Source organism: Convolutriloba macropyga, chromosome 1 (genome assembly GCF_964194025.1).
Source record: "Convolutriloba macropyga chromosome 1, txConMacr16.3, whole genome shotgun sequence".
NCBI classification, from domain to species: Eukaryota; Metazoa; Xenacoelomorpha; order Acoela; family Convolutidae; genus Convolutriloba; species Convolutriloba macropyga.
The window spans coordinates 23,428,853-23,456,535 of NC_134468.1; the positions used below are offsets into that span (position 1 = coordinate 23,428,853).

The following is a 27,683-nucleotide window of genomic DNA, read 5'->3' on the forward strand; positions in this document are numbered from 1 at the left end:
TTGTTGTTCTTTTCGTCAACTTGTAACTTATTCTCATCATTGAGAGGTCCAGTACAATTCCTTGTATTTTAAAACTAGGAACTGATATCATGGCGTTACATATGTTTTGTTTGTTTGACAATATGCGTTTTCATAAAGTTATGAGAGTGGTGTATCTGTGTTTCTTTTTCTCTTCCTTTAGCAGAATCGCGTAATAACAGATCCCAATTATTTTCGAATGTGGCCCAATTGAACTGATTTGTTCATTCACCATCTTTTTAGTTGAATTAGTACATAATGAAAAAGAAATATAAGACGTAATAATCAGATAATAGCTAATGATTTTAATGGCTTCACTAATTTGCGTTTTCACAATGTTTGTAATTTGTTGTTCGTATTTTTTTGAGTTTTTCTACATCTTTAGTCCGGTCCTATGCCATAGTATAACCAAAGACAGGACCTATTGGTTTCATTCTGACTCTTTAACAAAATTATCAAGAATTATTTTGCTAAAAGTTAATGATTTTTAATGATTTTGAATTTTTTTGAACTTATTTGGTTTAGAAAATGTTGATTGATTTTTTGATTTCGCATCAATATTTCTTCTTTTTGTTGAATTGTTGCCGGGTCTCATTAAGTTAAATCCCATCTGCTGTTTTAGTTAGGAACAAGAAAATCTGTGTCGTTAGGGTTTTGTCTGATTTAGCTGTGCTTTTTAGATAGAGTTTTGTTTTTGTTTTTGCTTTTTTGTAGTTGTTTTTTTTCTCGTTGTCTTTTTGATGGCAGATCTCGTTGTAAAGATCTCATCGTTTGATTATCTCTTTGTCAAAAATGTCGGTCAAAAGACATTTAAGACAAAAATGTAGATGAGCGCGGGTCGGAACATCATGTGCGAACGCACATTAACGAGCCGCCATGTTACTGATATGTATAAGCAGCAGTGACACAGAGTCAACTCTCAGTCTGAGATATGAGGTAAACAGAATTTGACCCAAGAGCGCAGAAATATTTATTTTTAGACATTGGGACCCCTAAAGAGATTATGAACATAAGTGCTGCTACTTGGCATCAATCGACTGGGACCGTAGGGAACCTTTGATGACCTAGCAAATGGGTTGCATTTTGCTGTAGCTTGGTTACTTAAACTAATGCTCATACCAGTGTTTTAAATGCTTTAAAAATTTTACCATTGTTATGAATGCGGTGCATTCTAGCGCAATGAAAAGCTGCAATAGTGCTTTTGCGTTAGAAATTAAAAATACTGAAAACACCCTTTTTTTCTTTTATCTTCACTGCCAGAAAATAAAATACCTGTATTAATGGATCAAAATTGCGCATGCTGGAAATTTTTGTTTGGTTTTTGATTAGAGTATCTTTGGAACGCTTTGGGAAAGTTTTTCTACTTGAATTTTAAAAACCGGAATTTGTAGTTCCATGATAGTCATCTTGAAATCTTGAAAGCCCCGTTTTATGGTATATGCTGCTTATCTGACCACTGCTATAAAGGCAAATACCTGAAAATTTTACATTTCGTTCAAGAGAAAGACTTTATAATATCTGTTGCATTATATTACCCAAAATATACAGTTCTGTGCATTTTAGTTTTTAACATAAAAGCAGAACCTTTTTGGTCACAAAAAACAATGTGCAAAACTTTTTCAGTTAATAAAAAACTTAGCCCACCGTGTTCTTAAATTTCAATTTGTTACCACAATACCCAAAATTAGAGTTTGTTAGCGAGAGATTGCAAAGGGATTCATTTGGAGCTGGGAGTTTCTCTCTCTCTCTCTCTCTCCATCTTTTTCTCCCTCTCTTTCTTTCTCTCTTTCCTACCATATCGCTTAAGAATGTGTTCAGATACCTCAAAATTGGATCGAATCGACAACAAGGAGGCTCGGTAATGTGCGTTCGCACATAAAGTTCCCACCCCGCTCATCCACATTTTTGGCATAAATGTCTACCAAATGAGAAACAGATAGAAAACCCCAAAAATTCAAGTAATTTTTCAAAAAAACGTGTATGAACAAAGGTCGCCTCCAACGCAAATAACTCAGTGGAGTAAAATATGCTGCATTAGAAACATGAGATCTATCAATATTAAGAAAGCAATAAAGACGAACAACAAAATCAAACAACAAAAACAACAAACATTAAATACATCCAAAATTTTATGTCCGTTTAAAAAAACTTACTAACAAGCTCAAAATAGCGTCGGATAAAGGTGAAACTAAACAAAATCACTTGTGTTTCAATAGAAAAGATATGGGACCACTCAACAGAAAGGCTACAATTAGACACAATTAGAAAGGTAACAATAAGACAAAAAGGTAACAATAAGGCTTAAATCTTTAAAAGCAATAAATTTCAAAGTAAAGAAAACCCTAAGATGACAACTGAAAACATCCACTATGTTTAAGATCACGCAGGCCTCTTTAGAAGGGCATTAAGACCTGTCAATAATTAATTTTTTAAGCGGTTACAAAAAGAACAACGAAAAGAGACAACAAAAAGAAATTCAATTTAAAATTGCGAGAAAATGCTGTCGAAGCCGTAAGTCATATTTGGCCCCTAAAAATATGTTCAAATGAGCTTTCCTCGAACCCCAAAAAAATGTATCGAACTTCTCATTGAGGAGAATAGGTAACAAGTAAAAACAGAAAAAGGGCAAGATTAATTAGCGCTTGCTATTTTTCGAAAACAATTATTTTCAAAGTCATGAAAGCCATTAGCTACAAAAAGAAACAATTAAGTAGGTTCGCCTATTAGTCCAAAGGAAGCGCTTGAGACTTCTCATATGTCAGAATGTGTCTTAAGTCTTTAAAAAAAGAGCGTTAAAAATGGACAAAAATAAAAAAAATAGTTCACTTTTTGTGTGAAAACCCCGTGTCGAATCGGGTAAATTCATGACGAATTTTTCAATGAAACATTAGATTTTGTACACTTGCACCTTTCCTCAACAACAAAAAGGTCATATTTGACCTGAAATTAACGAGACTTGGTATCAAATAGAGAGAAAACAACAAAAATGAGAAGTTAAAAACGTTAAAAAGAGTTTTTTTTATAACAATTGTTTTCAAAGTCAGCTATTATCAGCTATCAACGCAAGTCCGTACAAAAGCTCATTTAGTCAATCATAAAACGCCAGCTAGACCTTTCATTATCCAATTAGTTTCATACGACTAAAAAGACAAAGTAAGAACGACAATTAAAGATAATTGTAAAAAAAATTAATTTAATTTCTTCGAGAAAGGGGTGTTGAAGCCGTTAAAACCATATGATATGACTTTCAAGAGTTTATTATGTTCAATTGTGCTTTTTTCTGAACGCCAATAATGCAATCTGTGAAAACGAGAAAAAACGTGAAAATTTGGCCAATACCCAAAAATCAATAAAAATTGTGATATCGAGTAATATCAAAGCCAAGAAACCATAAATTAACGCTTGAAATTGCAAAAAAGTTTAAAATTTAATTCAGTAAAACTAAGATGATGAATAACCATTCTTTTTTTGCCGGCACTAAGCTATAGGTTGACCAAATTAAGAGAAAAATCGTGGCAAAGTTCAACACGTTCAAAACGACCCAAATCTTTCGTGTAAACATGATAGAAAACAATTTGGAGCTGGCTAGAATGCCACATGGAACTACCAACAGTGAGCTTTGATGGGAATTGTTATGTTCTTTACATAACATAAAAAGCTCTTAATTTATTTTTTAAAAAAGACCGACTGATTACAATCCGGTTTATTTATCGATTGTAACAATCCAAGCTTGCACTAAAACCAACCCCGCTACTGCTGTTTTTCCATTTAGAGCACACAATTTTATCAAATGCTTTAGATCTGGATAACCTTTCAGTTTAAATATCAAAAATAAATGCTGCATTTTTGATTATAATAGAGTAAAGTTATCAAAAAAAGGCAAAATTTTGATTCTAGACTACCCTCAATGGAATTGGAAATAAAATTAGCTGTTTTTGTAGTTTATAAGGATTGTGTTTGTTGCTTCTTGGTTTTGTACTTTGGGCCAATTTAATAAAAAAAGCTTATTTTGGGTAATGTTTGATGAAAAAGGCTGAATTTTGAAATGTTTAGCGAAAATTTTAGCCAGAAAAATGAAATGAAAATTGTCAACACCACTTTTTCTGTCTCTAAAAGTAAAATTGACAATAATATTGTTAACAAATTTTACAATTTTTAGCAAAATTGACGAATTTTTAGGCGACTTCCGGGAAATGTGAATAAAAACATCGGAAAACGGTCAATTTCACAAAACTCCAACCATCGACACCTCCCTGTAATATACGAAATTCAAAAAAATCTTTTTAATTCCATATTTTACGCTGGAGGGGCTTTTTGATGATACCACTCACAACTCTGTACAATGAATATATTGATTGGCCAAAAATTGTTTGAATAAAAAACCCATTTTAGTATAGAGTTCCTCTCCCCTCAAGAGGATAGGAACAATAAAGGTAACGAACAACTTTGTTTTGCAAGTAAAATAGCTCGTGAAAATTTGTTTGACCTGTGTGGCAACTTGTTTCTTTCCTTTCTCATCTAAGTAAACTAGTTTTTGCAACCCATTTCTGAAAACAAACTATAACTTCAAACAAGGAGGCTCGGTAATGAGCGTGTGCACATAATGTTCCGACACCGCTCATCCACTTTCTTAACACAATTGACTACCAAATGATGAAGAGATCAAAAACATAGATATCATTCACTAAACAACCAATGGAAAATAATAATGCAATGCTAGAGGGCCGATGACAGTTTTGATAATAGCACTACTAAAAAGGACCATTAAAAAAAATCAAAAACAAACACTATTACCATAACTGCGACCATAACTCGATGTCAATAAAAAAAATCATAACAAAATCAAACTCGGGTCAGATAAAATCTAAATAAAACAGTTTAACCTATACTTCATTAGAAAAAATATGGGACCAGTTCTCAATGCGACTGGTTAACAGGTCGACAAAAAATGAAAAAATTGCAAAGAGGTGCTAAATTAAAAAAACCTTTCTATTTTTGAAAACAATTAACTTCACAGTTAATAATGTCATTAGATATTAACTTAAGTCACTGAAATTTTCATTTAAATCTCCAAAGGAAGCAATTGAGACAAGCCGGAATCCAATTGTCAATTAAGCAAAATTTTAAAGTCAATGGAACTTACGATTATTGTTTTAAACCGAAAATAAAACAAAAATGCTCTACAATGTACAAATATATAAAAATTTCATAAAATATTTTATGAAGTCTTGTAGTAAAAGCAGTAAAAAAGACGAGAAACGAAAGTCTGAAGCTCAAACTGTTACAAGCGTTAATTTATGGCTCGCTGCAAACAGTTTGTGACCTGTGTTTACGAAGACTGAACTATAATTTGACCAAAAAACTATTTTAAAAAATGATGAAAAAAACAATGATCAAAACTCCAAATTTGATTTGGAAATAAAAACTTCCCAAAGTCATAACAGATTTAAATATTTCAACAGAAAGCGATGGATTAATTTTAAAACCTCAGGAAGCCAATTGGGCCTATTAATAATGAGACCACGCCACAACCCCACAAAGGAACAAATCCATAGCAAACAGACAAAGAAGACAAAAATTCAAACATTTTTACGACATCACATTATTCAAGGCACTATACTTATAAGATGCTACCGTAAAACTGCAAATCATGTTTTTCCCCTCATTCTAACATCAACGAGCTTTCCCTATAAAAGGACAACGTAGACACGACAACAAAAAGAAACCGGAAAATTTGAACAGTATTTAAATCTCGAAAAATTTTTTTTGAAAATAAATCGTCGAAGCAATCAGTCACAACGTAGAAAAAAGCGCAATTAAAGTCAATGAATTATCAAACGTAATTGAGGCTTATAATCAGTGATTGAGTATTATGGTGACCAAAATGAAAGCAAATAGAGACAGTTGAAATAAACTGTTTTAGAAAATTTAATTTGAAAGTCATTAAAACAAACAGCTATAAATTAAAAACTTTACCTGGGTGAAGTTATCGGTCCTGGTGAAGAATTTGAGACCCATCCTTCTGAGGTTTATGGCGGACAACAACAAAAGGAAAGACAAACATAGAAAAAACAACAAAAAATCAACAAAATTTTCCGAGATAACTTGGTCTCAGCTCAAAAAGCATAAATTATTCAACAAAAACAATTAATTTATACAGATACGCATTTTGCCAACGCAGTTCAAATTTTTTACTATGCTTTCTTTAAATTATATTTGCCAACAATGTGATAATTCGAGAAGGAAACGGAGTGGACTCATAAAAAATGCAATTAGGCTCAAAAATGAAAATAAAAAAAAATTATTTGAAAACGCGTAGTATCAAAACCAGGAAAAAATAAGTTGAAAACAAATCCCTTTCCAATGATAATTTATTACTCACACGGAATGGGTATTTGCTTGTTTTTACTGAGGTTGCGCCCGAAATTGAGTTAAATAAGATAAAATAGAGGCAAAGTTCAAAAATTCACCTATCTTTTCATAAAACAAATATATTCAAAGTCATAAGAGACATTAGATAACAACTGATTTAATTGCCTAGGTTCTTACTTACCTCCTAAAACAATAACTGCATCTTTGATTGGGGACAGTAAGTCGTTGGGCTACAAAAAGTATAACAAATGATAGCAAAACTCAAGAAGTCTATAAAATTTTTACGAAAACAATTGGTCAAAGCCATAGAAATCATGAGCTTAACTCTTAAACCATATTATAATTATGTTGAACATCTTTTTTGCAAACATTATCTTTCATTAATTGAGCCCTGATTTGAGATTTTTGTCAGTAATTTACATGAAAACATTTACATAGCGGAAATGCTTTGCAAAAAAGGCCGCGCCCTATTTAAATATAAAAATTTTTTTTATCATAAGGATCCACTGTGAGATCATGATCAACCCAGATATTGCTGCACGTCTAATAAAACATTCAATTGCTCAAATCATTGCGAAATAGATCAATTTTTGAACAAAATTTTCAGTTTGCCAAAAAATAAATAATGTTTTTTTTGTAATTATCGAGTTTAATTTGAAAAAAACTTTTCAAAATTATAATCCAGAAGACTCATAAAGCCAGCGGGATTACAACTAAGTCCTTTCTGAGCTTAAGATGATTTCAACAGCAGTGAGTATTAGGTTGTCTACTTCCAGCAAATTTAAAGCAAGTGGGCTAAAAAAAGCAAATGTGGTCGTATTTTTAACGAAAGTCTGATTTTTGAAAAATTTAGCATGAAATCTAGCCAAAAAACTCGGATCGAAAAACTCAGCAACCCTCTTTTATCTTTACAAATGAAATAAAAAGCAGTACAGTTTACAATTTTTACATCTCTTTAAGCAAAATTGACAAAAATGTGGTCAAAAATGCTGAAAATGTGAATAAAAACAGCAATTATTCAGAAAACTTTAAAACTCGATAACTACCTATAAAAAGCGAAAAATTACGAAACCTTTTTATTTCCTTATTCTACGCTGGACTGGCTTTCTAATGATACCACTCACAACTCTCTACGTTGATTATATCGATCGGCGAAAATTGACTGAACAGAAAAAAACCCATTTGGGTATGTAGTTCCTCCCTCCCCACTAAAGTGGGGGTCGGAACAATAAATAACATTCAGATATTAAAACATGAATGGTGGTTTTTATAGTGGAGAATTGAATTTGCTTCTAAAAAGTACAGACCTGTTTTTTAGACGAAAAAAGGTTTCGTCGGCTCATAAGAAGCTCATGAAATATGAAAAGTAGCTTTGAAATTTTGAGGCCGAATTTTGCTCTATTTGCAATTGATTTTAAAAGAACTTTTCATAGTCGCTTAGACTCAATCAGAAATAAATTTTTTCGAAATGTTCGAAGAATTTTCTCTTCTCTAAATAGGTGCAAAGATTGGCAAATTTTAGAATTAGAAAAAAAATTAAGATTTCCTCGCTCAAAATTGCAGATTGAGTCTTGCATAATTTTAGCTAATGAGGATGAGCTAAAAAGTTTCCAGATTTACTTCGAAAAGGTTCTACAATTCAATTATGCTGAACTTTTAAGGCAGTTTGGGAATTTATCTACCCTCCACATAGTTAGTACTAAAAAATTTTTGTCATCTTTAAGCTTTCGCGCATTTGACTCTCTGGATGGGGTCCAAAATCAATTTATATCAAGAATAAAAAATTCAATATGAGGTTGTTCAAGTGCTTTTTTATATTTTGCGACTACTTATTCTGAAATTTTAACGCGACTTCACTTCAAGAGTTGGCAGAGTTTGCAAAAATTCTGCGCTTACTTGTATGAACTACGTTTGAAATGTTGCCGACGTTTTGTTCAGTTGTTCCCAACAATGATGCGACGCAATCCTCTCTTAACAATGTTGACGTTGGCTTCTCTTCTGGTAGCGGCCTCGGGCGACAACGTCTCGGTACTCACATATATAAAGTTTTTGTTGCTCATTAGATTTTTTTTGTCTAAGATTTGCTTCGAGGGGTGGGAGCACTGCTTGGTTACTTGAAACTTCACAAAACCTTTCAAGCGGTTCAACAATATGACTGCGAAGTTGCTTCGCTGTTGAATTTTTTCTTAAATTCTGTTCCTAGAATTTTTAAGTGATTATGTTAGTTAACCGCTCCTCATGAGTTCCAAATTTGGCTAAACTGTTTGGTCAGTGGTACATTGGGTTTAACATTTGTGGAAGTTGTGGCTGTAGACTTGCTCCTTATACCAGATTTGAGTGTTTTGCGGTCTTGTGGTCTATTTTTTGGGCAGAAAATTCTGTACGGGTTCTAGTTGACTCTTGTCGGGGAAGTACACGCACAGGTTCCCGTAAACACTGTCTCCAGAATCAAGTGTTTTTGTTAACCTAAATCTCGATTGAGCACCCTATTGTTGGCTTCAGTTACTCAGAATCTTAAGTGCTTGCTTGCTAGTCTGCTGAAGTGTCGCGTGCCTTAAATGTTGACATCTTTGTTAAGGGTTGCATACAAAGTTTGAATAGACAAAATTTTGCAGACTTTTTCAGACTCGCCGCGTTATACAAGCATCACAGATTTTTTATCCTAGCAAATCAATACATTGTTTTGCAATGTGACGAATTGGGAAGACTTCGTTGTTCAGTAACTAATGTGTACAAATGGTCTTTGAGATCTGATTTAACCAACTATTATAACATTTTAAAAAACCATACAGATTCATTTAGTGGAGCTAGTGTAATTCCTGTCCGTTAGGCTGTAGAGTCCTGTTTTAAATCTGTATTTTCCAGGCCAGTGACCACAAATGATTTTGAAGTTACAATATTTTGCAGTATCGGAGCTTATTTAAGTTGACAGTACGACTGTTTCAGGTTATGTTCTAGATAATGCGGTTTTTATGTTTGCCCTTCTTGAGGACACTTCCTATATTATCAAACATCGATAATTGGCATCCCATGAATAAATTCGAGAATGGCCTTGTTGATGACCTTCGAATCTAAAGCAGTTCCGATTGAATTGTCTTTTATTTTGGATTGCAACCAGAGAGTTGAAAATTTATAAGAACAATTCTTATTTTCCTTGTAACCATTTGCAATTAGACTAAATAGTTTTTGTTGAACTGAAGATTAGAAATAAAGACAAAATCTATAGCATTTCTGAACGAATGCTTTAAATTCTTTTTTTAAAAAAAATTGGATTTGACAACCATAGTTTTTGTTTGCCTAATCAACAAAACAGATTTGGATTTTTCTGATTTCACAATTTTTAGGTTTATTTCTGATATCATGAGAACAGTACTATTTTGAAAATTGTTTTTCTCTCTCTATTAACTCTTCCTTCATTTGACAATTTTTCGCAATGATTAGAATCTAGAATTAGGAGAGTTTCATAGGAAGAGTTGAAATATGTCCCTTGCTAGCGCCTCTCTGACTATGGCTCATGAGGTTGCCCAATCTGCAAAAACAGTCGTTTGAAAGCTTTCCAAATTGAAATCTGCACACTGTAGCAGTAGAAATACTGGATGTATACCTCCAGCCAATCAGAGACTGAGAAGACACTATTCCCTTTTACGTAGGCCACCGTCCAACCACATTGGGCCCACTGACTCACAAATTCCCTCCACGTAACCCAACATTTTCTTCGGAAACTCGCAATTTTTTCTTTAATTGATTCATTGCTATACCAATTGATGTTGCCTATATGATTTCAATCACAATTACATCATAAGTAGGTTGCTTGTATATGTAAAACAAACAAATTAAACTGGGTATTTCTTGTTTTTGTTTTGAGTTTAGATCAGGCGTTTTCTCTCCATCGATTCTCTCCTCTTCGTGTTCTGACTGTCCCTTCCACTCTCACCTCTTTATTTCGAGACAGAATTTGTGCTGTTTATCATCTTCGTCCATCTGGATGCTGGGTATAACCTGCTGCTTCAGAAATGTCGTACCTCCTATTGTGTCTCCCCGTCTTGTGTCGCAATGGGATGTCCTGAAGCAACAAGTTGTTGCCGACATTCAGATGAACGAGGGGGGAAAACAGAACAAATTCTGTCTCGACACGAAGAGGTGCGTGGGGATGACAGACAGAACACGAAGAGGAGAGAATCATGTAAAGAAAATGCCTGATTTAAAATTATAATAAAAAACAAGAAAAACTCAGTTTATTTTGTTTAATTTACAAATGCAAGCAATCTACTTATGATATCGTATTTGACCAAGATCAGTGTGCACTGCTGATTGTTTTTGTTTTACTAAATCAAAAATTCGTTGGCAGCAGAATAGATAGCTTGATATGGGAACGTTAGTCCAGAAATAGTTCATAAGACATGATTTTGGCGGTTTGCAGTAGTGAAAGCAAGTCGGAATATAAATCTTTATCAGTATAAGAGCAGACGGCAATTTAATCTGACAAATGGTGCTCAGCTAAAGATCAGAATAATGAGCCAAAGTTTGTAAGCATTGCAGACTACAAATTATAATATTTGGCATCAAGAGGATTGGGGGCAGTTAAATTACGGGCAGTCAAATTGGGGGCAGTCTTGTTTTTTATGATTCATTATTGAAATGAACTGCCACTCACTTCCGGGAAATGATCAAAAATGCTTTGATAAGGAGTCAATTAAATGTTGGTTTTTCCTTTGTTGTCTTTAATCCTAATTTTTTGCAAGTTTTGTACATTTCATGAACGGCGCTCTCCAAATTGGTGCCAACTCCAGTACACACTAAGGCCTATTTGCGATGCTATAATTTACCAAGAGTTTCAATTCGAAGTGAAGTTAAATTAATTATTTATCAATTTATAAAATAAACATTACGTAGAAAGCAATTGAAAATCTTGAATACTACAAATATATAAAAATTTCATTACACATTGGGTTGTGGAAATAGGCAACCGATTATCATGGTTGATTATTTTTTTTGCTTCATTCGATACTCAGAGTATTCAAATAAGAACGACTGCAGATTGATTATGTAGTAGTATTTTTAGATTAAGAAATGATTTCATTTTAAAACTAAGAATTTTGCGATGTGAAAAACGAAATTTTATGGACTGCGCGAGTTCTTTTTTTAGATAAACAATATCGAGGCTTTTGGATGGTTATATTGACATGAATATATAACTTTTCTGCTTTCGTAAACAAATCTTACCGCACGAAATTTCAATTTCAAAGTTTTGTGGCTTTTAAAACTTAACTCTACGGTTTCTTACAATAACAGACGGTCAGTTTTGATCTCCCTTCTGACCCAAAGGCTCAAAATAGCTGTAAATTTATTTATTTTTTCATGGGCAGCTTTCATTGTGCATATGTGGGTAACTTTTTTAATTCCATCTTTCCATCGCTTCAGTTTTCTTCTTTACTCATTGTCTCTCAGTACAGTGTTCTTGGAAGGTTCATGCAGGTCAAATAATATTGAAAAACGTGGTACCCAGGCTGAGGTCACAGACCGAAAGTCGATATGTCCAGACCGAAAGGAACGCACAAGGGGGTGTCGTGCGTTCAAAATTACACGGTCTGGAAACATTATAATGTTTCACCGCAATGTAACATTGGATTTGTATGTGATATAATAAGGTTGAATTAATATTTTTCAAAGCATTTAATGGAAGATATTGCCGAAATATGTCGCTCCTGTTAATCATATACAATTTCTAAGCGCATTAAACATTGTGGAAAATTGATAGAAAACAATTAATTGAGAAGAAAAGTATTACCAGAAAACCCTCAGCCACTCTAAGTCGTGGAAGCCACTCAGGAATCGTGACTATCTATGAAGTACAAGAGTTCAAAGATTGGCGCACTGAAGTAAAACAAAAATATGGGGGTACCTTTTTTGCAGAATCTTGCATGAATTACGTACTTCCTAAAAAATGATGAGCCTGGAAATTTAAGCTGCTAATTTACTGCTAATTTTTCTGTTCATGTTTTGTTTTCAAGACCCTTGCATTCAATTTTTTTTGAATTGTGTCACTTCTGATCTGTTCATGTCACTTCTTTAAAAACCAGGTCAAAACTGACATATCTTACAGCCTACCAACAAAATTGGATAAAAAATACAGATAAAATCATTCATTTTTCTTCAAAATTACTCCATTTAACAGCAAAGCACTCACTCTATAGTGTTGAATTAACGTAATAAAAGTTATTTCGAGTAAACTGGTTTGTTTACAAGGTTAGTAATCTCTCGACTTGGCTTTAATTTTATTGTGCTTTGTCCCTGAAATAATATTGAGAAATTATCTATCAAAAAATTGACTTTTTTCTAGAAACAAGGATTTTAAAAAACTGCTAAAAAAGGCCTCTTTTTACTTCGCTGATTTATCTGAAACGTATTTCATAGCGATCAGAGCAATCTTCAAAAATGTTTACAAAGTGAAACAGAGACTCCCAAGTTTTTAAATTTAACCGTTTTAGAAAATCTCAAAGTACTACTATTATCATTTTAAAATCAAAAAACGAAAAGTTGTACAAAATTTTGACTCTGACTACTATACATTTCCCTTGATGCTTGGCAAAATATGATATCTTGTAATGTTTCGTTTGCTCTCCAATAACCGTTTCCGATCAAATTAGTACCTGGATTAGACAATATAGCGTATGATTTTTTAAATGCATAATCGACATCCTTTTCAAGCTGTCATACACACGCACGCACCCTCACACACAAGTAAAAAACCACCTTTGTAAAATATATATTTCACGGCATTTTCTTGTCCTATGTTGGTCACTTTATTCTGATAAAACATTTCCTATCTCAAGTTAACGCATATTTTTCTACCATACGTTTAGAAGTAAAAAAATGTTAGTGGTAAAATTTGAATGGAGCTTGTGTAGACCATAAAAGATGTACTAAGATCATTTAATATTAAAAATGAAAAACAAATCATCCAAAAATGATACATAATTAAGTTTTTTCATTTGGCAATTGTCTGTTGCAATTTATTTAGTGCAAATAAATCAAGTCGACGCAACTAAATCTTCACAGAAGAATCCGCTGCTACTTTTAAAATATCAAAAGAAGAAATATTTATTTGCAAACAACGGAAATACTTAATTGACTGAAAATAAGTATTAATTGATATTTACGAGCATAAGAATTTTTGAAAGCTTTTTTTTATGAAAGTGAAATAAAAATAAATATATTTCAATAAGCACAGGATCTGTCATAAACTCAAATTGAAGACCTCATAAATGACTTGCGACCAATGGAACAAGAATAGCATCAATATCAACGATAGAAGGAATGATAATATTGGTCAATTTTTCCATTTTCAGTTTTGTTCCAAAAGTTATAAACAAATTTGATTAACTAATTGCAGCAATGGGAGTATTTTCCTAAAGAAAAACAAAAAATCGCACCGACCCGAATTGCACATAAATTGAAACAGATGGCTTGTGTACTTTGGTATCTGCATGGTCCAACAAGAGAAAGTTCCAACATGGTCCACTGTAGTATTAGAGCTGCTAGAAATAAACAGACAATTAATCCCGCAAATCAAATCGGCCGCATTCTTTTAAGCGTTAACTACCACTACTCTTAGGACCCGCCAAACTAATTATCTCCCGCTTAGGCTAACAAAATATTAGTATTTGAGCCTTTTTTCTAATTAATAAACAAGCCTCAGTTTATGCCTGATTATCCGGGACCAAATCCAAACCAGATTTAAAACTAAATATGAGTAGGCGCCGCTAATACTGCTCAATTTCACTGCTCTTTTACTGACATCTGCAACTCAGAGGAACGAGTAAAAGCAAGCAGGTGCATCTGACAAAAAGCAATAAATTACCCCGAAAACTTCAAGTTTATATGAGCAGAAGGGGAAGAATTACGGCGCCTACGCAGGGATGAAACAGGCTCAAAGGCTCTCGCTTTTTTAAAAAGATTTTAAAAGGAAGAAAAATAATAATTTCATGAGATGAACAGAGTTAATTCTCTTCAATTTTTGGCCTAGAGGACATTTATGGAATGGTTTCACTATGAACGTGCACGCGGCTATCGGCGCAGACGGAGAATAATTTTTTAGGTTGTTCTCATGGAAGTGGGAAAAGGGAGTTTATTGCAATTTTCAGACTGCAGACAATAGTCTTCTTCCTTTTTTGAAAGCTCTAAATAAACAACTCTAGTTTAAACTAGGAGAGATTAATATTTTAAATTTAAAATAACAAACAAGTTTTTGCGTCATGTTACGATTCCATCTTAAAATCAGGCGAATAAAATTTCAACTCAGCTGAACAATCTTGAGAACTAATTGAATTTACTTTTCGATCAAGGTTTTTGGACTTTAATTTTGATTAGATGGGATGAAATTGGGGCCATGAATTTGTTTCTATTCATTATTTTTTCTTTTTTTCTCTAAATTATCAATTATTTTTTGCTTGGTTATATTTTTGAGACCTTCAGACCAGAGCTTAATGATTTAATTTTGAATAGCCAAATAGTCAAAATTAACGTTTTGTGGTCTTGATTGCCCTAAATGAATCTACTTTGGCTTTCATTTTGCTTTAGATTTTATTTTTTTTCATGTACTTATCCATTTTGTTTTGCTCGTAATTCGGCTGCCTGCTACAAAAAATATGAAGCTTCAACTCCTTTGCTGAAAATTCTAGTTGTTGTTTTTTTCCTCCATCATGAGATTTGTACCAAAAATCCCATTTCCGAAGAAACCGCAGGAAACCGTCAATAGCGTGGCTATATTTCTAAATGTTTTCGGCCTCAATTGTTGCCTGTTTTAATGTTGCGAAATCTCCATTTGCTTTATTTTTGAATATTTTGTTTGGACGCTTAAAGACTATTTGAAATTGCTGTTCGCAAAATTGAAATCATTTCCTTAAATTAAATTTAATTGGAATTCTTTCTGGTCAAAAAGATAAAGAGAAATAGTTTCATTTGTGTTTTCGATCTAGGTTTTCAAAAGTTTTCTTTTTTTTCTCAATTATTTTTGCGTTTCTAAGCATTAAAGGTTTATTGTTATCTCTTTGGTTTGCTCAAATTAATTTATTATTATCTCCGTCAGATATATGATTATTTTTACTTTTAACTCCAATAAACAAAAAAAATTACAAAAATTTTTTCACAAAAATATAAAAACTAGGTATTTTTTTGGAAATTTACTAATTTAATTTTAAAAAACAGCAAATAAGTTTTCTAATAAGATGGCTTGAATTATTCAAGAATCTTTTGAACTGTGATCGACACCAACTGTATACAAAATTCTTTAATCAAACTTAAAATCAAAACAACACAAATTGGTGCTCCAAAACTTCTAAAAGCGACCTTTTAACCTGAAATCAAAAAATTTTGGCAAGTTGGGCACACTTGAAATGCATGCGACTGGTAAAGTTATCTTAGTCTCTCAATTGCATCTTGAAGCCCTTGAATTTAATTTTTAATCCTGTTTCGAACGCGGAAAAATTATATAAAAATGTGTGAGCGCATTTTTTTAGATCAATAAACTCAATTTCTCACAAAAAAAATACGTTGGCATCAGAATTAATGAACTGAATGGACAAATTGAAAAATCCGCGACCACGTGATCAAATGAAAAGCAAAGTTGTTGGCAGTTGTTGCGAGAATGAAGATTTTGGTGTATGATAGGGAGGGGCAGAGAGCGAGAGAGAGCGGGAGCCAGAGAGAGAGAGAGAGAGAGAGAGAGAGAGAGAGAGAGAGAGAGAGCGAGCGCTAAACTATTTTTTTTTCTTTTTTGGATTTCAGTTCTTCACTTAATGAGCTTTCAAAGGGTACCACATCTATCTTTACAGAAAACGTAGACAAGTTTTAAATTTTTGCTGGAGATAATAAAAAACGGTCTGTAAAATAGTTCCCTCATTACATATGTAATGTTGGAGTAATTAATATCTGATCATTCTATCAATCTGAAAATTTATAGACAGATTTTCATTAACTCCATCATTAGCCTATTTTCTCAATTAATCTACTCATTTTCTCTGAGAATTATTCTTACTCAGTATAGAAAAATTCGATTTAGATACAAAAATTAGAAACGGAAAGTATTATGTTTGTGGAAAGTGGTTTCAACTCAAATGGTCCTTATGTTAGCCGAAAGACTACAGTTCAATGTAATAAACTTGAAACAGTGAAGCGTAAAGCTCAATAATTTTCCTTTTTTGCAAACATAATACATTTTATTTCTATTGTAAACATGCTTTCTATGCTTCACTGCATCTATGGGAACATTCAATAAAGCATTAGTTGACCTACCAAAGAATATTTGTCTTCGAATAAACATCAAACATAACCTCGATCTACTCAAATTTATTTACTAATATGTTGCTTCTGAAAAGATCAATCCGTAAACTCAACTAAGTTGTTCGATAAAGATGAATGATTCTCACATTGGTCTTTTGCTTTTACTTATCAACAGGAAAATTTCAACACCCGCCATACCATATTATATAACACTTTAGCTTTATTTGCGAATTGTCAATTCTTCTTCAGGTATGGTGCTTTTTAACTGACAGTTTTGGTTTTTCCCGCTCTTTTCGGAAACTAAATTTTTCAATGTTAAAAGCTAAGAAATTAATAAAAAAAACTTCTGCACAATCTCACTGCTACTACTTAACTTCCTAAAACGTCCTCAAGTATACCCAATGCGTGTCCGGACAAAACAGTCCCAGACAAAAGAGTCCCAAGAAAACAGACAAAGCAGTTCCAAACAAAGTAGTCCCAAATAAAATATTGCAACAATTGACAAACAATGGACTAAAAACAATTAACAAACATAATCTATGAGTTAAGCTTCTGAATGCATTTTTTCTAATTGATATGAATTAGGACTAAATAAAAAAACTTGTGTCAAAACACAATATTTGCTGAAATTTAAGTCGTAATCAGCTTAAAACTTGTTCAAAAAAATACAATCGTATGAATAACTTAAGGGGTTTCTTTGTTAATTGATGAGCATATGTTTAATTCTATATTTAGTTCGAACTATTTTGTCTGGGACGGTTTTGTCGGTTTTCTGTGGACTATTTTGTCTGGGACTGTTTTGTCTGGGAATATTTTGCTATTTGGGACTGTATTGTCTGAGACTTTTTGTCTGGGACTGTTTTGTCTGATCACCACTCAATGTCAATGTACCCAATGCCATTATACCCAATGTCAATATACCCAATGCCATTATACGCAATGCACTTTGATGTTTCTGTTCTATAATCCGACTAAATGTTAGCAGTACAAATTATCCACTTGAGTATGTTAAAACATACGTGTAATAGCGACGGCTAATTTGAAGTCGGATTATTGAACGAAAATATCAATGTGTATTGGGTAAAATGACATTGGGTATACTGGCATTGGGTATATTGGCATTGGGTAAAAATTATGTTACATACTTTTCTCTGAGAACATGCTGTTCCTGTGCCTACACTCCTGCTGAGTCTTTCACATAAACAAGACAGCTCGTGCAAGTTGGTGCAGAGCACACCAAGCTAAAACGTACGTCTGATGCATGACAAAAAATTCTCAGTGATCCACGACAAAAGGTTATTTTCATTATTAATAAACAAGTTGGTGGACTTCACATGTGTTCAACTTTTGAGAAAGAATTCTAGTCGTTAAGAGTTTAAAGATGATAGCCTGTGTATCTTTCCAAAGCTCTAAAAATGTGTTGTGAATTTCACTGTAGTCAAAAGACTCTGTAACTCCTTTGTGTGCTCTATATGTGCTCACTAACTAATTGCTCAAAAAATCGAAAAATGTAAAGAAACAAATTTTCTGAACAACTTTTCTCTCCTGTTCAATAAAAGTTTCTATTGAAATTCTGAGGAAATAATGCGGCAGTTATTTTCTCACGTGCAAAAAATCTGAAACAAATATTTGATCTTTTCCGTTTGTGCCCCCAGCTCAGTGCGCGCTTAGTGGGAGCACGACGAAATTTTATCTAACAAAAAACCGGCAGTGCAGATCTATTATTTATGACTATTACATAATTGATTGAAGCAACTTCCGTTCATCTTGATATCCAAAGCAATTGAAAAATAATCACATTCATGAGTATAAAAATTGCGGAAAGTCATCCGGAAAAGGAGATAGAATTGTCATTGATTAGTGTTCTTAGCAAGTCTGATAAGAATTAGTACATTTTTCATTGGGTTTATGCTAATTTTCTTTTATTTTGCGTGAAGTGCTTCTTTAACCAAAAATTTTGGTCACTTAACAATAACAAAGTTTTTCGGTTTGAAAACCAACCCAGAAAAATTTTTTGATTAAAAATGTCATTGTCTTTGCTGGTATCGGAACAAAATAAATTAATTAAATCAGAGGAAAAATTTCATTGAACGTTCTGCCAGACAGGGCTAGGCATCGCCAATCACCAAAATGGAAGACTTAAAAAAAATCAGCATAATTTTTTTTCAATCTCAGCTTTTTATTTTCTTCAAATTTTAGAATTTTATACCTCAGACGAAGACAAAAGACATTTTCTTCGATTTAAGGGATTTAAAACTTCAACTACTATCTTTCATAAAGAAAAAAGAAAGAAGGAAGGAAAAGATTTTTTTGCTTCTTTCCTATGACTTGTTTTGTTTTTAAGTTTATGGAATCAATTAAGCAAAGCAATTATCGGTGATATGATGAATCAAATTTGTCAAATGTTTTTTTTTCCAATTCCTCTGAATTTACACAATCTAGGGGGTTCAAATTATTTGTCGTCATAGCCTAGTTTGATCTTAAGAGGAAAAATAACAGTGATAATATAAAAAATTACCCGCTTCTTACAATTAAGGCTAATCTTTGAAGTTTGATTCGATTGTTTTCATATATAAGAAAAAAAATTTCAAAGTAAAGATAATTCTAAAGCACATCTTTCTAGAGCAACGTAAATTAAAAGATCGCAAAAAATAAAAATGAAAACATAAAAGCTTTATCATAATAATAAGTTCAATATAATAAATTTAAATCATAAAAATTTAAAGAAATCGCTCATCAAATCTTTCTCGGTTTGCAAAAATGAGTTAGAAAAATGTCACTCTTTTAGATATTGTTCACAAAACTATTTATTTTTTTTATTTTTTAAAAAATACAAAATTTTGTGGATAAAAATTTTTATATAGTTGTTTTCCCATTTCATTGGCATAGCTATGTGATTCTGTGTACCAATGTTTTGAAAATTATTATCACTTTTTTCAATGTTGAAAAAGAAAACAACAGTTTATTCTATTTTGATTAAGACTTTTTATTCAGTTTTTGCATTTTTCTAATTGTTTTCTCGGAATATGCATGTAGTCCATTTGACTTTTTTGCGCTTGAAGCTTGTGAAATCTATGTTCACTCAACGCTCTTACAATTTCATAAGTTGGCTTTTTGGGTCAATTTGTGGAATTGGATGGAATAAGCCAATAAAAGTTTATTGGATAGAATAAGCCAATAAAAGAGATATAATCAAAAAATTATAAAACCCTCTTTCACAAAAATTCTATTTCTTTTTTTGTGGAATCGGGCTGCCGAAGTTTGAAATCCTACAGTCCTTGTCATAATCGTCAGTGAAAGGCCGTTTTCACACGTATTATGTTGCGGTTTGGAGAGTTTAAGCGGGAAAAGGGACCAAATGTTTAGAGCAGTGTGGTTGCGGGCGCTGGCTCAACAATATCTATGGAAACTAGTATGTTTACCGTTTAAAAAATGGTTGATACTGTTTCTGAAACAAAGCAAAATTCCTATTATGCTGATTCAGTTCATACACATTTTTTGCAAGGGCATTCAGGGATGCCGCTGTTGTATCTTTCAGCAAAATCGATCGCTTAAGTTTGGCTACAAAATTCGCGTAATGTTCATGAATCCCGAAGTCCATTCCGGAAACTATTCCGTCACTCTTGAGGTTTTGGTGTTTGAGTTTTATCAACTTCTTTGGGGATTTAATTTCAATTTTTATTAAACCTTTTTTAAAAAAAATACAATATTTACAGTGCCGTAGAAGACTTTCGAAATAGTGCGGCACCGTATTAGGTCGTACCAGTTCTTGACGGCACCGCACCTGTTATATACATTTTCACTCTGCAATAATCTAAATGTCGGTTATAATCCATCAACTAAAACTTGTGCTAATCGACTTGTGGTAGCTTTATAGTAGTAAAAAAACTATGAAACATTACAAAGGAATTTTATCAGTTGATTATGGTATGCATGGGTGTTGAAATTTCTCCATTAGTTTACTTTACGCCCTGTCTTGTTTGACCTTTGTACTATCTGGATCTGATTCAAATTTAGTAACTGCATGGGCTGGTATCTTGGGCACCCCTGCAGGCAATTAATCACATTAACAATGACTGGCACAAATTCATTGCAATGAGCATGTCAGGAAACATCATTACAAACATGGAGCCCGAAATTATAATCCGACTAAATTGTAGTAGTTGAGAAACGATAACTACTTAATTGGTTAAATCGTTCACCTCTACTACAGAACACACCAGTTATTTTGAGCAGGCTGATACCTGTTAGTCAGCATAGTGAGGTCAATTATTAAATTATAAAAACACCTTAGTACACACACACACACAAAAAACGAATGCTAAATGCATGTATAGTAAAGTCCATAAAGTTGCAACTTTCGAAAAACAGGCATGCAAATCAACAAGAAAGTGTTGATCTCTGCATGTTTTGAACTTTGACTTTTGAAACGTTCGATAGCGCTGCAATTTTATGAGACTGACTATGTGTGTACGCTGGAATATCTTATATGGTTAGTCCCATAAAGTTGCAACGCTATCTGACGTTTGAAAGGTCAAAGTTCAAATTTAAAACATGCAGAGATCAGCACCTTCTGGTTCATTTGCATGTCAGAATTTTTTAACGCTCGCTAGCGCTGCAACTTTATGGGACTAACTAGAGAAAATAGCACAAATAAACTATGGTATCAAAAATCTATGTAAATTTGACGCCACAAACATCAAAGAGAGTAACTATTTGAAATCCAAATAGTCATTTAGTATTGCATCATCTCGCTTTCAGAATTTTTACCATCTATTTGATTGTTTGTCTAAGCAAGGAGGCTCGGTAATGTGCGTTCGCACATAAAGTTCCGTCACCGCTCATCACATTTTTGGCATAATTGTCTATCAAATGAAAAACAGATAAAACAACCCAAAAACTAAAGGATTTTTCAAAAAATTTGGTAAATAGAAAAGAAGATTGCTTCAAACGCAATTATTCGGGTGGAAAAAAAACTCCGCTTTCGATTGATGCGTTCTGCCATTATTAATAAAGCAAGGCTAGACGACATACATAATCAAAAAACAGCAACAAGCATTAATTACATCCAAAATTTTATGTCCATTAAAAAAACTTAATAACAAAGTCAAGATAGAGTAAGATAAAACATGAAACTGAAGAAAATAACCTGCATTTATTTGAAAAGATGGGGGACCAGTCCATAGTAAGGCTTGGTAGAAATTAGACAAAAGAACAATATCAGCAAAGTTAAAAAAATTTTTTTTAATTTTTTAAAAACAATTTCAAAAGTAATAAAAACCTTTAGATATCAACTGAAAACATCTAAAAGCTCTACAGTAACCTATGCATCTAATGCCTCAATAGGAGGGCATTAAGACCTGTCACTCTTCAATTTTTTATGCTGTTACAAAATGAACAATAAATAGAGACAACAAACAAAAATTATATTAAAAATTGCGAGAAATAGCTCTCGACGCTTTAAGGCATATTTCTCCCCATAAAACATGTTTGATTGCGCTTTCATCGATAAACCCGAAAAAATGGTATATGACCTATCATTAATGAGACTAGGTAAAAAGAAGAAAAAATTGAAGAGGAAAAATTAAGAAATACTTTTGTACTCTTCGAACACAATTATTTTCAAAGTCATGAAAGCCATAAGCTACAAGTGAAACAACTAATTGAGTACGTTTGTTTGTCCATAGTATTTGCTGAAGAACTTAGTTATTCAGAATATGTTTTACGTCTACAAAAAGAACGTCCAATATAGACAAAAATCCAAAACTAATTTATTTTTTTTGCTAAAAACCCGTGTAGAAGCCAGTAAATTCATATCGAATTTTGTGAAACGTTAGATTCTGTGCACTTACCTATTCCCTTGACAACATTACAGTATGTAACTAACAAGACGGGGTAACATATGGACAAAAAGTACAAAAATGCGAAGTTGATTTTTTTTTTAATTTTTGAAAACAATCGTTTTCAAAGTCAAGATAGCCATCAGCTATCATTTCAATTCTAAAAACCAAGGAGATCTGTTATTACCCAGGAAAATCCATGGGACTAAAAAGACAAAGTGAAAATGACAGTTAAACCCAAATGAAAAAATTCTTCGAGAAGTGGTGTCGAAGCCCTTAAAACATTTATCTATGCCTCTAAAGACATCTATATGTTCCATATTTTGAACACTAATAATGTAATATGTGATCTGTTATTAATAAGATATTGGGATAAAACGAGAAAAATATGAAAAATGGGCCTACACCTAAAAATGAAAAAAATGATTGTGAAATCTAGCAGTATCAAAACCAGAAAACCAAAACTTAACGCGAAAAAACCACAAAGATTCAAAATTAACTCAGTAGAAAGAAGACGAAAAAGAAGCATTCTGTGTTTGCGGACCTTAAACTACAAGTTGAGCAAATTAAGAGAAAAATAGTGGCAAAGTTCAGTAAGCCTTTGTTTGTTTAAAAATCAAACTTTCTTAAAAGTCAAAACGACCATAATTGTTCGGGTGAAGAAACTAGATACATTAATTTGGAATTGCTTTGTTTGGACCTATCAACAGTGCGCTTTGATTTGAATTGTTCTGTTCTTTAATTAACAATTGAAATTCAAACTTTTCCTTTAAAATAAAAAGACCGACTGACTACATACAATCCAAATCTGAATTATTTTTGGATTGTAACAGTGCAAGATTGTATCAAAACCAGTCCGTTGCTGTTCGTCCATTAAGAACACTCAATTGTTTCGAATGTTATAGATCTTGATAGTTTGGTAGTTAAGAGATCAAAAATAAATGCTGCGTTTTCGATAATCATAGAGTAAATTTAGCAAAAAACGATAAAATTCTAATTCCAGACAACTCTCAAGGGATTTCGAAGTAACCCTAGCTCCCAGTGTAGAATAAGAAGTTTGTGTTAATTGTTCTTGGGTGTGTACTTCCGCCAAATGTGATCATAGTGGACTAAAGTTGCTTATTTTGGGTAATTTTTGATTAAAAAAAAGCTGAATTTTGAAATGTTTAGCCAAAATTTTGGCCAAAAAATAAAATTAAAATAATCAACAAAACTTTTTTTGTTGTTTAGAGTAAAATCAACAGTACTATTGTTAAAATTTTTACATAATTTAGCAAAATTTACGAAATTTTAGGCAAAAATTCCGGAAAATGTGAACAAAAATAAGGCAAATTGTTCTGATATTCACAAAAATTTGAACCACGATTACTCGCTCTAGAGAACGAATTTCAAAAAAAATATGTTTAACTCCATATTTTGCGCTGGACGGACTATTTAATGATACTACTCATAATTCTGTACGATGAATATATCGACCGGTCAAAAATGTCTGAATAAAAAAAAACCCATTTGAGTATATAGTTCCTCCCCCCTCAAGAGGGTCGGAACAATTATCAATCAAAATTTTCCTGCAAAATCTCAGATAATTGCATTCTAATGTTAATAAATTTTCTTAAACTTTCACAAAAATTTTTTGTTTACGTAACCACTACTTAAAACTGATGCATCAATTTTCAATTATATTTTGACTCGGACAATGTTTGCCATGCAAAACTTCTATTTCTTCTACTGGGAAAAATTGCTGATAGCCTTTAATGTATGTGCTGGAACTTTACCTTGATTTTTTTGGTTTTGTTGTTTAGGTAATGCAATTTGTTCACTAGATTTGAGTTCTGATCTGAGTTCATCAGATTTGAGTTCGAAGTGTAAAACTTGGCAAACATTCAACAAAGGTTCAAATTTTTTATTTCTGGAAAAAGAATTTTTAGAAAAAAACATGAGAATCAAAAATTATCTAAACTTCACTTTTACAAGTTCGAAAGTTTACAATTGTGTTGACGTGTTTTGGCAAACCAAATTTTTAAGTTTGAATCAGCAGAAAGATAAGTCACGCTTAAATTAAGCTGTACTTAGATATTCTACCAAAGGTTTTATGCCAGTCCAGCAACTATTTTTTAAATAGGATCTACAATACCCCCACTGTTTAAAGAAAGTCATTCATTTTTGTGTTATTTTTTCACATCATAATTTATAGAATAATTTATGTTTATAGACCCAGTTTCTCACTTTTATGTGAAAAATTACAAAATTACTTGTCTGAGACATATTAGATATAAAACTTAGTGACAATTATCGTACTTCATGCGATTTTGGTTTTATCTCCAGATAAACCTTATCCTATCCCACAAAAAGTTCAAAATTGGCGTCGCACTGATCAAAGAACTAGAAGTCTGCAGTCTGATATTTCTTCAAGACACCTGATGGTTTTTGTCAGTTAAATTCCAAATCTCAGCTAGAGTGCTACACTTCTATGAAACAATATCCCAGTTACGCATACCACGTTATCCCACCCGGGTTGAGGTTTTTGGGCAAATTTTTGCAAGAAATGCGGTGAATACGGTGAACTTTTGCAAGAAATGCGGTGATTGCGGTGAATGCGGTGAAAAGAACACATTTCACAACATTTCACCGCTTTTCTTAGATAAATTCACCGCGAAATTCACTGAATTTTTTACAAAAATTCACCGCATTTGTTTTACAAGGTTTATTAAATTCACAAGAAGTATCATTAAGGTACGAGGTTCAAACCCGTGTGTGGAAGTGTCTTTTTTGTAAGAATGCCGAGAACCCGGTGAATATAAATAATTCACCGCGATTCACCGCATTCACCGCAAAAAGATGTAAGAAAAACGCGGTGAAGTTTTTTTTCACCGCATTTCTCACGGAAATTCACCGCCAAACCTCGATCCGGGCTATATTACAGTAATTTTTTTCTGAGTTAAGGCAAAAGGTTCTTCAATGTTATCAACTGGCTCCAAAAACAAAGTAATTTTCAATGCATAAGTGAAATAGAAATGAAAATTAACAAAAAAGCGAAGCTTAGAGCATACCATGAAGACACAGCTAAAGAAAACTACATGACTAAAACCAAACAAAAAATGCTAATGCAACGACTTTTTAAACTTATGGGAACAAAAATTATTAGTTCTCATTGGGATGGCTTTTGACAGAAATGGCTTTTTTCATTGGGATGGCTTTTTGCAAATTGTTTGAAGGAACGTCATGAATGGTTTTTTGACTCTCAGGTTTACAGAAGAAGAGAAATGATTAATTGCTACCTATGCAAGTTAACACAACTAACTCAAAATGGTCGATCCAGCTGCACCAGCCCAAGGGGAAGTTACTAACGCAAGCTCTATTATAAGGGAAAGACATAAAAGTTTGATTGAACATGCGGGTGTAACTTGGGAAGAAATGTAAACTGTGTGAGTTCAAAACATAAGAATATTGCGACGTGCAGTGCGCTCAATATTTCCCTGCCCGGGTCGAGGTTTGGCGGTGAAATTTCGTAAGAATTAAGGTGAAATTCGGTGGAAAAATTTTCACCGCGCATTTTTTACATCTTTTTGCGGTGAATGCGGTGAATGCGGTGAATCACTGTGAATTATTTATTTTCACCGCGTTCTCAGTGTTCTTACAAAAAAGAAGGGTCCTTACACGGGTTCGAACCTCTCACAGCCTGTTGGCCTTTAACTGCTCGTTCCACTCCGCCAACTTTCACGTACTTCTGTGATCTTAAATCAGATTGAGTAAACGTTGGAAAGCAAATGCTGTGAATTTTTGTAAGAAATGCAGTGACTTTTGCTGTGAATTTTTGTAAGAAAAGCGGTGAAATGTGGCGGATTAATTTTTTTTCACCGCATTCATCATTTTCACTGCATTTCTTACATTAATTCGCCACAAACGTCGATGAGGTGAATTTTTGTAAGAAATGCGGTGAATTTTGCGGTGAATTTTCGTAAGAACTGCGGTGAAATGTGGTGAAATATTTATTTTCACCGCATTCACCGCAATCACCGCTTTTCTTACAAAATTTCACCGCATTCACAGCATTTCCTACAAAATTTCACCTAAAAACCTCGACCCGGGTGTGAGTAGCATAACAGAGAAATTCGAAAGTGAAGAACTCCAAGAGCAAAATCGAGTTTAATCAAAGCAATCATTGGAACTAACAGAAAATCGCATTAGAAGGTCGATGTCCGAAAAGACAACTTCCTATAAATTTTGCCTTTTGTGGATTAGAGTACAAAACGCTGTCTTCAAAGATTTCACGATTCATATACATTTTTTTCAACGATGGACTAAATTTTGTTTGCAATTAATTCAGACACACATCAATTGGGGTTTCCTTAGTTGAGATATAATAGACAGTTTACAAAAGTTTATATAGTTTTGAGAACTATTGAACAAACATTGAAATTTTATAAATCTGAAAAATCTTTGCAAATAATACAAAATTTATGAAAATTTCTGAAAATTTGTGTTTCCCTAGTTTTTTGTATTTCTAAATCTCCTTTCCTTTTAAAATCAAATATTAAATTTCCTCGGTCGAGAAATTCTCTGAAAATATGCAAAAAGAATTCGTTTAAATGCGTATAGCTTTGAAAACTTCGCAAAAACTTTGCCGCAAAATAATATTCTTAAATGTGCTAGAATTGCTGTGTGTGGGATTGTATGTGGGTGTGAGTGTGTGTGTGTGTGTGCGTGTGTGAGTGACTGAGAGGCAGAGTGAGTATGTGAGGTATCATTCAATTGTATATAAATATATATATATATATATATATATATATATATATTTGTATATATATATATATATATATATATATATATATATATAAATATATATACATATATATATATATATATATATATATATATATATATATATATATATGTGTGTGTGTGTGTGTGTGTGTCGGTATATTTGTGATTTTGAGGGTATGTGTGTGTGAGTGTGTGCGCGTAGATATTTCCATTTCATTTTGTATGTGAATGTGCATTTTGTATTGAATTTTTCGGAAAATGCGCGGAGTATGTTTTTTAATTTATACAACTACAGAAAAAAAAAACATTTTTTGTTCCCTTTGGAATATTTCATTTTAATTTTTGTAGTTTCAACTGCCAATAGGGTGAAAAAGTTGAACTGCATGTTCACAAGATTTCCTCTCACAG

The 27,683-nt window shown here is 32.8% G+C and overlaps 2 protein-coding genes across 2 annotated transcripts in view; one reads left to right on the forward strand and one right to left on the reverse strand.

The window, feature by feature from the left end:
* LOC142347436 (COP9 signalosome complex subunit 6-like) overlaps window positions 1–27,683 on the reverse strand; it is a 527,653-nt gene that overhangs the window by 144,308 nt on the left and 355,662 nt on the right. The window lies entirely within an intron of this gene.
* LOC142347378 (uncharacterized) overlaps window positions 16,634–27,683 on the forward strand; it is a 21,398-nt gene continuing 10,348 nt past the window's right edge. The window contains exons 1-2 of the mRNA XM_075398929.1: window positions 16,634–16,844; window positions 20,628–20,724. Coding sequence (XP_075255044.1) covers window positions 16,803–16,844; window positions 20,628–20,724 — 139 coding nt within the window. The 5' untranslated portion in view covers window positions 16,634–16,802. The remainder of the gene's footprint in view (window positions 16,845–20,627; window positions 20,725–27,683) is intronic.